Source organism: Hydra viridissima, unplaced genomic scaffold (assembly GCF_058129835.1).
Source record: "Hydra viridissima isolate aposymbiotic clone 2 unplaced genomic scaffold, HvirCarnegie_v1 scaffold_4, whole genome shotgun sequence".
Taxonomy (NCBI): domain Eukaryota; kingdom Metazoa; phylum Cnidaria; class Hydrozoa; order Anthoathecata; family Hydridae; genus Hydra; species Hydra viridissima.
This window is the reverse complement of record NW_028324303.1, coordinates 5,946,723-5,962,999: the sequence shown is the minus strand read 5'-3', so window position 1 is coordinate 5,962,999 and position 16,277 is coordinate 5,946,723. Positions and strand designations below refer to the sequence as shown.

At 27.2% G+C, this 16,277-nt stretch overlaps 1 protein-coding gene across 3 annotated transcripts; it reads left to right on the top strand.

Annotated features, from left to right (window-relative positions):
* Positions 1–645: 645 nt before the first annotated feature.
* Positions 646–16,103, top strand: LOC145183795 (uncharacterized). 3 transcript variants are annotated; one of them, XM_090084122.1, is made up of 22 exons: positions 646–1,875; positions 2,137–2,261; positions 2,830–2,902; positions 3,545–3,590; positions 3,692–3,755; positions 3,895–4,032; positions 4,139–4,182; positions 4,399–4,579; positions 6,039–6,680; positions 6,767–6,876; positions 7,032–7,173; positions 7,278–7,568; positions 8,451–8,663; positions 9,293–9,376; positions 9,482–9,523; positions 12,106–12,138; positions 12,444–12,707; positions 13,913–14,002; positions 14,571–14,699; positions 14,832–14,879; positions 15,003–15,029; positions 15,468–16,103. In XM_090084122.1, the coding sequence occupies exons 1-22, from the start codon at positions 858–860 to the stop codon at positions 15,495–15,497; spliced, it is 3,834 nt and encodes a 1,277-aa protein (XP_089940248.1). In that variant the 5' UTR covers positions 646–857; the 3' UTR covers positions 15,498–16,103. The 3 variants fall into 3 exon arrangements, with proteins under 3 accessions (XP_089940248.1, XP_089940247.1, XP_089940250.1); XM_090084121.1 differs by having other exon boundaries at positions 15,003–15,062; XM_090084124.1 differs by lacking the exons at positions 14,832–14,879; positions 15,003–15,029.
* The last annotated feature ends 174 nt before the right edge of the window (positions 16,104–16,277 follow it).

The window sequence follows — 16,277 nt, the reverse complement described above, 5'->3', positions numbered from 1 at the left end:
TAAATTTTTTTTATTTAACTGTAACTACGCCTTGTTTCCGTAATTAAATTGAGCAAGTTTATCTAAAGAAATTATTTAAAAAAATCATTTTAATATTGGCTCATGGTGTCTGTTGCTTTTCTCACAAAGGGAGAGAAAGCCTGTCATTTTTAAAAAACTCATTTTTTTAATTTTTTTGAAATTTTGATAAGGGATTCAAACAACAAAGAGTAGTTTAAATAATTTGTGTAAGGTTTTACAGGTCTAAGAAAAACAGGTCATTTCGATGTGTTTCTCACTGAGATATTTTCGCTTTTTACTATCCGAAGTTAGATTTTAAGAAAAATTAATTAGAAATAAATAATCGAAGTATTGCGATTCTTTAGATGAATTCTTAATGTTCCATTTAAGACAGCGTTTCTCAAATTTATATTTTAATGCAAAATTACTACTACAACAAATAGTAATATTAATAAATTAATAAAATAATTAGGTATGAATCACCCGCTAAAAAAGAATTAATTTGGGATATAAGTATAGGTAGGGTTCTCCGACGTCCTACTTTAGTCAGAGATTGAGAAGAAAAATGTTATCCAGTCCATATTTTAGAATTAAGCCACGAGAGAGAGAGTTAGGAGTAAGAGAGCAAAAAAAAAAATTTACCTCGATATCTAAAAGTCTTTCTGTATTTTCGCCACGTGAAAATGACGACTTAGATCCTAGGCGACTTTTAAGTTTATTTGTCATCACTCAATCAGCGATGAAGTAAATGTGATAGAGATTGGAAGGAAACTATAAACTCTACAACTGGATAGACTCCTAAACCAACGCGTATCATTAACTTCTACCTTAATTATTCGACAGCAGAGAAGAAAAAAATGTCAATTTTATCTGTAGAGCCAAATGGGTTTGTAGCTATTTTTGGAGTTATAGTTCTCGCCATCGCTTCGTTAGTTGGTTTAGTTATGTTTGTACACAAAGAGGAAACTTTCGAGGATGTTGTAGCAGCTCAGAAAAAGGAACAAGAGGCTTTACTAAAATCACTACAAGGTGTAAAGTCAGGAAAATCAAATAAGAAATGGAGTAAGCGTAAATCCAAGAAAACTAATAAAAAAGAGGGAGAAGAGCATGATGCTGATTCTGGTGTTGATGACGATGAACCAAGTTCTGAATCAATTGCAGCTCCCATAACAACAGTCGAACAAGAACCTCCACAACAAAAATCTTCTAAGAAAAAGACTAACATTTCTAAACAGCCTTTAAAACAAGCCCAAGAGCCTTCAAAACAAGCTCAAGAGCCTTCAAAACAAGCTCATGAGCCTTCAAAACAAGCTCATGAGCCTTCAAAACAAGTTCATGACCTTTCAAAACAAGCTCATGACCCTTCAAAACAAGCTCATGACCCTTCAAAACAAGCTCATGACCCTTCAAAACAAGTTCATGACCTTTCAAAACAAGCTCATGACCCTTCAAAACAAGCTCATGGCCCTTCAAAACAAGCTCATGATCCTTCAAAACCAGTTCAAGAGCCTTCAAAACAAGCTCATGAGCCTTCAAGACAAGTTCAAGAGTCTTTAAAACAAGTAGAAGATAAAAAGCATTCACCCTTACTTTCAAAAGAGAAGAAACTAATAGTAAAAAAAGTTGTCTCAGAAGATGTTGTCGTTCAAAATCCATTGATCCAAGATACTGAATGTGAGGTTGAATCCAATAAAGTATCTGTTACATTGCCATCATTACCAAATGGTATAGAAAAAGTTTCTACTGAGAGTAAAATTTCTCCTACAACTATACCCCAAGTTAATTTGTCAAAAGATTTTGAAAATGGCCACAAAAAGAAAACCAATAAAACTAAAATAAAAACTGTACAATCTTCAAGTAATGATGCTTGGAAAGGTTTGTTCAATTTTACCTTAGAATAATTTAAATTTACTGAGTTTATTGTAGCTAAAATTTAGGGCTAGATTTCATTTTATTTACATATGCATCAAATTGTTAACTCTAAATGACTACAAATGTTAAATTTAATCTGATTCCTTTGAATATATGAAGTTTTCAAATTGCTCAATTGCAAGTTATAGTTTTTAATATATATGTTTTTTGTTTTATGAAAAAGTGTTTATGCTTGTTATTTGCTTCATAAAAACTTTTTTTTAGGTGTTGAAATGAATTCTGATAAACTCATTAAGGACATTGAAGCATACCAGCTTAATGCTTTAGAAGTCCAACAAGTAATTGATATGTTACTAGCCAAACAAAATGAGCTTGAGCAATGGAAAAAGGTACTAATGACATTCACACAAAACAAAATCTTACTTAAAAATTGAAATGAATGGGAAATAATATAATTTTAATAATGATTTTTTTTACATTTAAAAACTAAAATATTTGACAGTTTTCCCCAAATTTCAAGAATTAGTTATGATTATCTACTGATTATGTTATGATTTTGTATTTTAAACCATTTAATTTCTCTTTTTTTTTTAATAAGAAATTTTGAAGATAGCATTAAAAGCAGAAGCTTTTATTATTGAATTTAATATTTTCTGAAAGTTTTATAATTGAAAAAATAAGATTTATAAAAATTCTTACAAACAAATTAGAAATAAACTATCTTGTTTAAAGAATTAAAGCATACAAAATTGATGTTAAGAAGTTAATTTGAATATTCATGAGTATATTTTATTATTATTATTATTATTATTATTATTATTATTATTATTATTATTATTATTATTATTATTATTATTATTATTTTTAATAAGAAAACATTAAATGGTTTTACAATTTAAAGGTTTTATACTAATTTTTCTGTGGGTTATTCAGGTATAATTTTTTTTTTAAATTTAGCCCAATCAAAAGGCTGACCCAGTGGAACAATTAAAGAAGGATTTGAATGATATTGAGTTGAAGCTGGTAGAAGGTAGTATAAATTAAAAACTATAAGTATATTCATTAAAAAATGAAAACCTTCTAGTGTAACTAATAACACTGGAATTTTTAATATATATATATATACATACAGTGGTGTACCTAGGGTAAATAGCACCCTGGGCAAACACCGATCTTGCGCCCCTCCTCCCCCACATAAAGTGCTTAACTACAACTTTTTAATAAATGATGACACAAACTTTTAATAAAACTTCATTATTCATTATGTATAAACAATTTGTTTATGTAAAATATGTTACAAAATTTTTTTTTCTAGCTTTAATTGCTGCAAATTTCTTAATAACACTGTCAAAATCAATTTCTTCTGTAATTTCTTGCTCTATGCTTAGCCTCTTTTGCGCCCCTTTTAGGTTGGCGCCCATGGCATGTGCCCTGCCTGCCCTACCCTAGATACGCCACTGTATATATATATATATATATATATAAAAGTTTCTATCTGGATTTTGTGTAAATTTCAAACTGTTATAAGTCTTTTTTTTTTATTATTTAATGAATATTAATATACAAAAACTGAACTTTATAATATTTTTTTACATAACTGCATTCAAATGCTATTTTATTTTTCTATAATCTGTGGAATGAATGCTGTTACTTGAAATATTGTTGATTTTAGAAAGAAAAATAACACAATCAACTGTTTTGAAAAATAAAGAATTAAAGTAAGTTTTCTGAAAAAAAGTTTTCTGTGAGATATTAATTTTTTTTTAAAAAAAAAAAGAGGCATTATCAAACAACCATATAAGTTACATTTCTGTTTTAGAATTGAATTGCAACAACAAAAACAAATTATTCAAAATCAAGCAAATGAGAAGCTTAAACAGCAGGTCTTCTTTTTTAGATTTGCATTTGAAATGTTTTTCAGAAATTCTTTTGTTTTTTTTTTTTTGTTTTTTTTTTTAATTTCAAGGAAAGTACTTTTCATAAAGTTAAAAACATTCAAATTTTTTTATACATTTAATGTAGTTAATGGAACATGAGCTTATTCGAAAGAAAATGGAAGAAAAATATGTTTCTGAGATGCAACGAATGCAGTTGCAAATTAAACAAATGCAAGAATTAATTGACAACACTTCTCAGAGTGACTATCATCAAATGAAAGAGGTTTTTGATTTTCTTTATTGAAAAAATTTCAGTATTTATACTTACTTCACAGTATATGATAATGTTTGTTTGCCAATTATAAATGACAGTTATTTTAAAATATTAGGAAAACAATCATTTAAAGAATGCTACATTGCGAGCACAGCAACTGTAAGTTTTTATAAGTTTTGAAAAGGTATTATTGTAAAATAAGTTGGTTGAATTGTTTGCTAATTTTTTATTTTATTATTTTTGTTGTTGCTATTGTTGTTGTTGTTGTTGTTGTTGTTATTATTATTATTATTATTATTATTATTATTATTATTATTATTATTATTATTATTATTATTATTATTATTATTATTATTATTATTATTTATATTAAAGTACGGAAGATAACAAAGTATTGATGAATGAGTTGAATCAACTTCAGCAAAGCAACAAGAAATGTCGTGCTGATCTTGACAATACCTTGATTCAGTTAAAGCAAAATGAGCAGCAGCAAAAATCAATGCACGATCGCATTGTATTTTATGAAAGTGAAATCAAAATAACCCAGCTATCAATGGTATTTTTTTTTAAGTTTTACTTTATTAAGTTTTATTTTATTGTTGAGTTAAGTTTAATTTATGCTTGTGATGTGTTCTTTTTCAGTGTTTGAATTGTCAATACTGAGTTTGTAGATGTTGTAGCAGAAAAAATTCATTCACAATCTGAATTTTCCAAAAATTTAAACATTCAAATTTTGAATGAATTTTTAAAAATTTTGAGTAAGGTTATTTCTACTTGTACCGTGAGTTTACCAAAAGTTAGTATAATATATTAGATTGTTAAAAATGTACAAAAGCATTAGAAATGAACTTTTGCAAACACAAATATGATATACTAAGGGTTTGATTAAAATTATTCTCACCCTGAAACTTAAATCGTTCATGTACTAATTTTGATCAAACTTTTGAAACTCAGTTTTCTAGTCTTATCATATGTGTTTCACGCTTATCTTATATAGTGTTGACACTTATTGTATATCTTGAAATCTGTTTTTGTGTCTGATTTATAATATACTCATAGTTTCAAATAAAAGAATAGTGCATTTTTAATGTTTTTGTTTTGAATTTACTACTATGGTTCAGATGTCACCACTGAAGGTAAACATTTTATTTTGTGCTTCGACATTTGGACTGGTTGTTTTGGCCATCTTAAAACCTTTTCAAGGATTTCCATTTGGCTTTGATTGGCCCAAAAACAGCTGCATCAAGTGACTGCAAGATATGTGTTACATTGGGAACAAAGCAACAAGAATTATTCCATTTTTAGAGCAAAGCTCTCTAAGTTTGATAGAAAAATTTTCCAAATGTCCTGCTTGCTGCATACACAATCATACCTTTTTTAACAGCATCATAGCATCGCATATCTGACTATTTGTATAATGAAGTCTTTGTTTTCAGCTACCAGTTTTCGTTTTATTTTTTTGTCATGCCATTGTATATACAATATTCGTTTTTATTTTTTGGTTAAAAGGCATAAATGGATTATTCATTTGGACATATGATAAGTATGGCATCTCATATTTTCAGTTCATACTTGCTGTACATTCCAAAATACATTTATACTATAATTATGAGCAGTTTAATTTAAAAATTATTCATATTTTATCTAATAGTTTCAAGTTTGCTAAGCTTGCTTGAGAACCCTCTAATTGCTGCTTCTTTAAAAAAAAAAAAAAAGTATTTTTAAGTGCGGGCATAATAAATCTACTATATTCATAAATGTAAGAATGTATTGTGGTTTTGTTTTATTCAAATGGAAATGCATGGTCATGTTGTTCATACGTAAAATACAAATATAAAAAACAAATAACAACTTGTTGCAAAATTTCTGTTAAGTTTTGAAAACCTATGATAGGTGTTGATTTATGGTAAGTGTGGAAATGACCCTAATTAGCTAAGTAAAAGTCTGCATAAATATTTTGTAATTTCTTCAAGGTTTTTAGTTTTTGTTTATCTGAATAATGATTTGAATTCTAGAAAGAAACCGAGAAGTCTCTAACTCAACGCATTCAAGAAGCTAACAATGAACTGTCAAAGAGTGAAGCATATAATAGAAGTTTGATTCTTGAATTAGATCAATTAAAAAAACTTAGTGAAAAATCTGTTATAGAAAAAGAAGTTATCCAACAGAGATTCTCATCATCTGATGATGAATTGAAAAGACTTCATTCACAGTTATCTGATACTGAAGCAAAACTTAATGAAGCTACGAAAAGTATAGAAAAGTTGAAACATGAAAAGCATTTGGAAAATGACCAATATCAATTAAAACTATCAGAAGCTGAATTTAATTTAAAAGAATTGGAAAAAGCAAAACAACAAGTGGTTGAACTAGAAAGTAAACTAGCAGATGATACTCAAAGTAAAGTTGAAAGTAAATTAGTTGAGCTCAATCAACTGAAAACAAAACTTACTGAATCAGAAAAAAAAATAGAAGAACTAAATAAACTTAATGCTAAACTATCTGAGGCTGAAAGTAAACTGAATGAAGCTAATCAGCTCCATTTAAAACTATCAGAGATGGAGAGTAAGTTAGCAGATGCAGAGAAAGCTAGATTACTTATGGAGTCACAACTGACTGAATCAAATATTGCAATTGATACAACAAATGAAATAAAGGTATTTTAAAAGACTACCGTAGTTATTTTTGTTTGACTTTAACCTAAAACTTTTTGTAGACAGTTTTGTATGCTGTTATATTATAGAAATACCAAGATGAACTGACTGCAGTGCATGAAAAAATGCAGCTTCTAATAACATCAGCTGTTGAGAATCAAACATCATCTACAAATGAAGTCACAGATCTAAATAAAAAGTTAGAACACTTAAATGTCGTGGAATTAGATTTTAAATTAGTATTACATTACCTTATCATAAACTTGTTTTCTTTGTATGTTTTGCTTTTTATTTCTATCCTTATATTTTTTTAATTTCATTTTCCTTATAATAGTTTTCTTTTCACAAATATAGAATAATAGCACTTGAGCAGGAGATCAAAGACTCTAAAATTATCCATGAAAGTAAGACAAAACTTGAAGAGGAGTTAAAAGAAATAAAAGAAATTAATAAGAAAAAAGAAGAGATAATTGATGAAATAAAAGCTAAAAATAATGTAATTAAAATTTAGTTTCTCTGTTATCTTTAAAAAAAAAAAAAAAGTTTTTTTTTTTTTTTTTTTTTTTTAACTTTTAAAATTTAAAAATTCAATACTTTTAGGAGTTACGTGAAAAAAATTGGAAAGTTATGGATGCTCTTGGAAAATCGGAAGAAGAATCACATAAGAAAATTAAGAAAATAGAACAGAGTTTGTTTAAAGGTTTAAAAAAACTGCACCCTACAGTTAAACTTCCTTCTCTTGATGACAATATTGATGATTTTTTTACCAAATTTGAACAGAGCTATCTTGAAGACTCTCAATCTAATAATGTGCACATTACAGATGAATTGAAACAAGTCAGGATAGAAAATGCCAACCTTATTCAACAATTATCTGAATTAAAAACTAAGGTAAACGTTAAAAAATATCTTCTGAATCATAAGCTTATAAACTGGTGTTAAAAACACTATTTTTTTTTTTTTTTTTTTTGCAGTAAATTATATGAAGTATGCTATAAGGAGCAAGGGGTAGAGATAAAATGCCAGTTTAAAATAAAATTTTAATTATTTTACTGTTTAAAATACTACATGTTGAATGCCCCAGGGTTAAAACTCAAACTTATATACACAATTTGAATACTTTGGGCTTAAAAAGTCTTTAAATGTTGTGTGTTAAGTTTGATGTAGCATTAAAAGTTGTTACATTTTAATCATTAAATAACCCAAAATTAGTTCTGAAAATTTGTTTCTAAATTAAAGAAATATTCTTTAGAAGCTTTACTATTGTGGCAACACCAACAGTTATATCCTTTGAATTTCATGCATCACTCAAAAAAAACTTATATACTTAATGTTATTGTAAATAGTTTGTTTTAATGCTAAGGGAAGAAATAATGTCAACTTAAATTATAGTAAAGCTTACTTAAATGTAAAGTTATTGTTGGTTGCAGATTATAAAAAAATCATGAAAAAAAGCAAGGGGACATAATTTATTGTAAAATGATGGAAGGGGAGAGTTTAATAAGTTTTTTGGAGGAGAGAATTAACTTAGGAGGGCAACATATTTGGAAATACTTTACTTTTTTTAAGTACTAATGGCTAATATTAAAAAGCATTCAGTTTTACAACTATTTGCTTTATATTTTAGCCTAAAAAAAATATTATTTTTACAACCTTTACTTGTATTTTACTGAATGTAAAGGCTCACGAAATGATATACATTCTGTTTATGATAAATCTTTCTATTTTATTTACTTATTGTTTTTCAGAAAACATTTTACTTTTGTTTATTAGGAAATATCAACTGAAGATTATCAAAAATCTAAATCAGAAAATGCTCATTTACGTAATGTCTTAGCAGAAACAGAGACTATGCTAAGTCACTTACAAGAAAATGTAGATGCTGAAGTTATCAAATGGCAAAGAAAAGTTGACTTAAAAGATGCTGAATTGTGTGACATACAAGCCAAGTTAAAGAAATTAGAGGAAAATGATAAAACATCACAAGTAGATCTTATAGAAAACTCTTTTTTTTTGGTTAAAGAAAGTTTCTACTTTTTAGGATTACAATTTTTGTGACATTTTATTTTGACCTTTTTAACTTTTACATTAAAAAAATTGGTATAAATGGTGTTGAAATAATGTACTGGTGAACCCTATTAAATGAAAGAAAAAAAAGTTAAAATCATAGGTTTTTAAAAGTTTAGAATGAAAACAAAGCTTTCATTAGTCAATATTTCAAACTTTTTGTTGAAACTGTTTAAAATCCTAAGTTGTTTAGCTTTGCAAAAGATCTGCATGAATTTTTTTTTTAGTTCATTTATTTTGTTTGCATTTAATCTTTTGCTAATTAAAAAGTGGAAGCATGTATTTTAACATCATTATGTTGTTAAGAAGTTTAAGAATCGCAAACTTGGATACAATTTTGGCCCCAAATTAAAATGGAAAGCCAAATTTTATATTCTTTAATTCACTTCTAAAAAACTTGCTAAAAATGTATGTTTTTTAATTTGGCAATAAAATTTGTTTAATTAAAACATTCTGGAGAAAATGGTTACTTTTTAACTCTTTCTCATGTCAGCCTACTTTTTATCATTAAAAAAAAAAGTCTTAAATATGGCTTTTTACAAATTTAGCTTGAACTTCAGCTTAAAGATATAACTGCTCAATTAGACCTTGAGAAGAAAGAAATTATAAATCTTCATGAAAAATTGGAAGTTGTAAGTCTTAATGTTTTTTTCCTTTAAATACTTTTTTCTTTAATTTCTTTTTTCTTTAATTTTTTTTTTAATTTTAAATCATTTTCTATATTTTGAATAATTTAGACCACAAAAAAATTAGAAGCATCTGTTAAAGCTGAGAATGAGGTATTAATTGTGTTAGAAAAAAGTTATGAAAAAATAAGGCTGATGACAAGTTCTAAAAGCAGTGCTAGTTCATGTTATAATTAAATAATAGATTCATTTAACAACCGTTAGATTGCAAAAACTAATATTGAGTGTTTCATAAACTAATAATTGTTTTAGACTACTAAGTTTAATCTTGTACATAAAATCAAAAAGCTATAATATATAAATCCATATAATTCTACTCTTACGACTATGTCTCAAGGGAAGTGGCTGTTTAGATAAAGAAAACTTTGCTTTTATAATTTATGTTTTGTTAATCAGTTGATAATCTGATAACAATCAACTGCTCAATACTCAACTAACTCAACTGCTCTACTAGAGGTACTTAAACTTAAAGATTTTCTTAACTCTCTTTCTTTTAAAAATGAAAAAGGATTTTAAAAATTAGACATTTATTAGTAATTTAGAAATTGTTTTGAGTATATAAAGAAATATGGTCTTAAGTGATATTGAATATTAGAAGAGATCAATCTACTTCTGTGATTTTTCTGTTGATACATATTTTTCATGTGTCAAACACTGTACTATGAATCCTCTATAGAATTCTAAAAAAGTTGTTTGGCTTCTTATTTGTACTGATCCTATTCCCCTCTCTATGCCCAGTATACCAAGCTGTTCTGTCTAGGTCATAGAAAAAAATGAATAAAAAAAACCTTTTCAGAAAAATGTTGTTTTTTTTTTTTTAGGCTTTTACACACTCTTGCAAGTGGTTTATATACAAAAGTTTAAAAACTTTCCAGAAAAATATTGGCCTGCTGATGTTTGTTTCATATTTTTAAATCATTTAAATTTGAATTTCTAAAAGTACTTTTTTTTAATCATACCTTACCAATATTTTTTTTTTTAAATTTTTGAGCAGGTGCGCTGTTGTAAAATTTACAGAAAATTTGCTAACTTATATTGGTTTAACTTTTATTGGTTTAGCTTTTCTTACTAGAAGCCTTTAAAAAGCTATAGCTTGGATATGAATAAATAATCTTTTAAATGTCAGATATTTTTTGAAATAACTGAAGACCTTCCAAAGTGTTTTAATTTTATAAATAAAATTATGTGCAATAATTTAAAATTTTCTTAATAGTTAAGGATTTACCCTTGAGCTTTAAATGCTTTATTAAATATATATTTGGTTCCCACATTGTTAATTTAAACTATTATTACTGAATAATGTTTAGCTACACAAAAGTAATGTTCATTCTAATAGTTTCTAGGATTATCAATTTCAAAAGTTCAATACAATATTATATTGTTACCTTAGCTTAATTATTAATAATGGCTTTTAATGCAGTCAGGGAATTGAAATGATCACTAGCAACTTGAGACAAAAATGGAAGTTTTTCTTCTTATTTTCTTGCTGAAATTCTGATAAAGAGTGTGGGTGATGCCTCAGCTCTGTCACTGAGGACTCCCAGCCTTTTTGAAATCTGTATGTAAACTTAATGTAAACCTGTATATATGTAACCTTTATTTTTTTCCTTAAAAACCTTCAATAGTTTGTAGCTTTTGGAGTTGCAGCAGTTGGAATAGTTTCTTAGAGCTGTCATTACAAATCTATTCCAGTCCTTGCTTGCATCAAAATCAAACTTTAGTTTTGGTCTCTTAGAAGAATGTTTGGAAGTAGCTTCTTTCATTGCAGCTATTGTTTTCTTAGGTTTTTGTGTTAATCTGGCATCAAAAAGGGCTAGACTAAAAAGCTCCTCAGATAAGTACCACAAGTAAAATCCAATCTTCTTGCTTGTTACTGCAGAGGGATGCATTTGAATACTTAAAAGCTATGAGACAAATGTCATTCAGCATTACCTCAATTGTAAGTGGTGCAGTCATCCAGGTTCTGAGATGAATAATCATAGAGAAAATAGCAAGATCTTGTATACTACATTCTTCTGATAGTGACAGTTGATAAAAGTTCTGATCTCAGCTCATACCAAAGCTGGCTTTAACTTGAAAATTGTTGCTAGATGACATCTTAGTTCTGTCTAAAGCTGAAATAATTTCAAGAGGCAGTAGTTCTTTTAGCTGCAGAATATATAGCTTTAATATGCCTTCTTCATCTTGTACCTACCTGTAATTCTTGTTTTTCATCGTCATTAACATCAGTTTTTTTCTGAATTACTTGAAGCAGAAAAATTGTTTTCTTCCAAAATTTGAATTAAGCTTGCTTCTGTTACTTCAATTAAACATTAAGGTACTTCAATGTTGGGTTCTTCTGTCTCTTATTTGCTTCAGTTTTGTCTTAAGAAGCAGAAAGGTTTCCTAAATTCCATTGTTCTGAAGGTTTCCATTGTTCTGAAAGGTTTCCTAAATTCCATTGTTCCAAAGTTTTATGAAATGATATAATAAATTGTTCTATTTATTTAAACTAGTTAATACTATTAACTTTTAAATCATTGTGTCATAACTTTACAGTATCATTAATTTAGGTAGTTTACATGCTGATTTGTAATTTATTAGCTAATACTTTAACTGACTCTGGACAACTGAACTTCCTTTAAGTTCTAAAATTGTAATTTGGTAAATAAAGAATTTTTATACTTTTTTTTCAGTTAGAAGAAAAACTAAAGACCCAAGCTTTAAAGGTTTGTAATAAGTTATAATTAGGTTCAAAAATTTGTTTGCCAATCAAATCCAATTATCAAGTATGATATTTAAATATGGGATGGTATTTAATTGGTCATCAAACACTCTTTTGACCCATGCTGTGGGTAAAGAAGAAAGTTGAAGACCTGGATTTTTTGTTGTTGTTTCTTTTAAATATAAAGAAAAGTAAATAGATAAAATCTCAATTAAAAAAGATGTTTATAGGAGGCTATTTTTAATATTTTCTGTACTCTTCATTGCAGTGACTTCTTCCAACAAACATATCAAAAAACTTTTTATTCAGGAAAATGCTTCTGAATTAGATGAACTAAACAGCAAACTTAAAAAAACAATTTCAGAGCGTGACTTACTGATTCGTGAATTCATAACACTTAAAGAGAAATATGCACAGCAAGAAAAAGATGTCTCTGCATTTGAGGCTACTAAGAAGGCTTTGAAAGATCAGCATGCTGTAGAACTTAAGAAACTTCAAGATCAAGTTTTTACACTTACAAGTTCATCTTCATCCAAAGGAAAAGGTGACAAAGAGAAAGATGAATTAATTGGAGTAAGTGAATTTGTTTTTAGTTTTCTTAATATTATAAAGAAAATAAACTTTTAACATTAAATGAAATAATATCTTCTTGGCACATTTTGTGCAGGAAACAACTTTATATAGGTTTGGCATAGTAGTATAAGGTAGTTAGAACTGAAAAAAACTCAGATTTTAAAAATAAGTGATCTTCTGTATGGAACAGTAAAAAGAGGGTATTTGGTAAACAGATATTTTAAATGTACAAGTACTGAGTCTATGACTGGTTACAACTGGTTTTTCTGGATATTATTGGCCCCAATTCATATTTAGATTTTCCAAGTTATCTGGAAATAACTCCAGATAACTTGGGAAGTCTAAATATGAATAGGGGCAGATCTGTTTTTCAAAGAAAAAAAATATTCTTTTATAAGCCTGGCAATCAAAAACATATTTTGATTTAATTTCAAACATATTCAACAGAGATGCAAGAAAGTCACAATATTGACAGAAAGATAAGATAACACAATAAAACTAAGTGCATTAATAAGCTGTGATAAATATATGAAAGAAATGATTGAACAGATTAATATCTTTCATATAATTCAATTCTAAGAAAAAGCAATTAAATGGACAAACCATGTACTTTATCAATTGTCAGCTATTTGATCCATTTGTATAGAACTCTGTAAAACATAGAAAATTTGTGTGTACACAGTTTCTAAAAAACATAGCCATGAGTTGGGTGCCTGATGACAATTTAATAGATGTTCAAGTAATGGAAACAAATTCCTCAACATCCAGAACTTTGAAAGTATATCAATTAGTTATCTATTTAATTTTATAAATAATAAATGAATATTTGAATAAACTCTATTATAAAATAGTTTTTTTTTTTTTTTTTTTTTGTTTTTTTTTTTTGTTTTTTTTTTAATATTGATTGTAATCTTGGATATTATAAATTTAAATATTTATTTTTTAACTTTTTTAACTGTAAAAAAGGAATTATCACAAAATAACAAATAGTAATTAAATGTAGTTTTGTATATAAAGTTGATAAATTGCCTACTTCAATAAAGATGAGAAAAAAATTACTTGCATAAAATATGTTAACAAAAATTGTTCCTTAGTTTTTTTGTTTTTTTTTACCTTTTAACAAGTTGGACCATTTCTTTAAGTTTTTGTTAATTTGAAATACTAAATTCTATTTTAATTTTCTTTTATTTTTTTTGTCTGCGCAGAAACTTTACCTAGAGATTCAAAATTTAAAGGAGGATTTGCAAGAGGCACGTGATCAAGTTATTGTTGATATGGAACCAGCTGATGCTGAGGTAAATAAATTATTATTAATGTGACAGCATCCTGTGATGTTAAAAACTTATAGCTTTATGCCATGTATTGATATTTGCATTTTAAATACTTTGCAACTGAATTAGAAATTGCCAAGGGCTTAAAAAACTTAAGTAGAATTTAATCATATTTTCCAGATTATAATTGATTATTTGAAGATTACAACATAATTTTGTGATAACATTTGTATGAAAAATAAAATGAAATCTAAAAAAATGTTATTAGATTTAAGTTATTTTAGCGCTTAGTAAGTAATGAAATCTAAAAGTATTTAAAACATGGGTATCAATGGACCCAATAAAATTTAATGCTTTTAGTTTCAATACTGCAAGCCACAACAACTTTAAAAATGCAAAATTGTAGTACCAGTAAAATTGTTTTTTTATTGTGTATTTACTACATTACTCCTATTTGTATTGTGAATGTGACATGCATTAGTTATATATTTATATTACAGTTTTAAGTATGGTTATTTTGTTAAATAAGCAAAGGGAGAATTTTGAAAAGTTTTTTTGAGACAAGTTTTAAACTGCTTTTAATTTTTATTAGGATTTGCATAAGCAAGTAGATAATTTGGCAGTTGAACTTCAATCTGAGAAAAAATCGAAACTCGAGTTAAGTTTGAAGCTTGAAGATTTAGAGAGATCTTTTCAAGGTGAACAATCAGACAGAGACAAAGTAAGTGCTAGTTATTATCTTTTTTAATTTTTACGCATATGAGTCTTTAAAGAAGGAAATCTTTTTTTTAATGGTCGGTATTCTTCTCGAATTACTTCTACTCTTTTTTTTTTGTATGTAATAACTCTGTAGTTGCTCAATGTTGAATCAAAGTTAAAAGCTGCTGAGGCAAGAATTAAGGTAATCTCATTTTTAACACTAAATAAACACATTTCATTTAAATACTCTTTCATCTTTTCTTTTTTTTTCGAAGTTCAAAGTTCTCATTTGCCTTTTAGCTTTATTAATGTATTTTTTGTTTAGGAATTAGAAGCCATTCAAGGAAAACAGGTAGAGAAACAAATTGCGGACGCAATGAAAAATGTGAGTTAATGACTATATGTCCCAAGTATACGCGGTCTAAATTAAAAAACCAATAATAGATCCAACCTTACAATTCAATTTTATGATGTTTCAATAAAAAGAGTGCACCCTATGTATTTTCTTTTGATTTTAATTATTTTGTTCTTAATTTTTGGATCTAACAAATGCATCAACTTTTCAACGTCTTTTATATTCAATGAGTCTTTTTAAACTCGACCTACCGTCCTCAGCACTTTATTTTTATTATGCTAACAGCAATAATTACCAGTTACAAGTCTTGGGAACAATGAACAAAACAGAGGGTCATTTTATTGCGTCGGAGACACGTTTTAATTTAGTGGTATTTTTTATTTATTAGTTACACAAAAATGCGAAGTTTCTTGTAAACTGCGTTTTTGTGTTTAGGTCGTGAGTGACATTGGAACACGTGTATGATCTTCAATCGAATAATTAGTGAATAAATTGTAAACAGAATTTGACGAAGGAAGCGGAACTAAATTTTTACTATTTTATATCAAAAAATTCTTGTATAATTTTATTTTCCTATTTAAATCTGTCCAGTCCTCGGCCATTTGAACTTTTTTGTTGTTGAGTTTTGTACGAAATTAAGATCTAAAGTTCAATATTTATTTGCAAAGTTTTTTGAGTTTTTAAGACGAAGAAAGTTAATTCTCGACGTTTTTTTTTATTTCTCCATCCGATTAGGAGAGAAAACAATTGATTAGATTACTGTTTTTAAAAAAATAGTTTATTTTCCAAACATTTTTTTTTAAAAATAAAGCTTACGAATTTCTGTTTGAGTTTTTAATGGTGTCATTGTCAGACGAACTCTTTTTTCTTGTTTGCTAGTTTCCTTGATCGGCCTTTTATGGCGAATTTAGTTATTCAATATGGGCTTTACCGTAAGTCGACGAAAAATAGGAAATAAATGGAATACTCCTATATGGTTTTGTTTGATTCAACTTTATTTATTTTTTTTTTTTACTGTTAAATTTTATAATTTACGATCATGTGTCATAATACATTAATTTTTTTTTTTTTTTTTTCTTGTATTTGAACCGAGGCATTTGAAATAATTATATTAAGTATAGTATAATTATATTGGAACAAGTAACTGGGATTTAAAACCCATGCACAAAAATTAGATTTTATTTCATAACACTTTTTGCATTAAGTACTTTGTGAGACTTGGCTAAGCTTCTTAATTATCTCAGA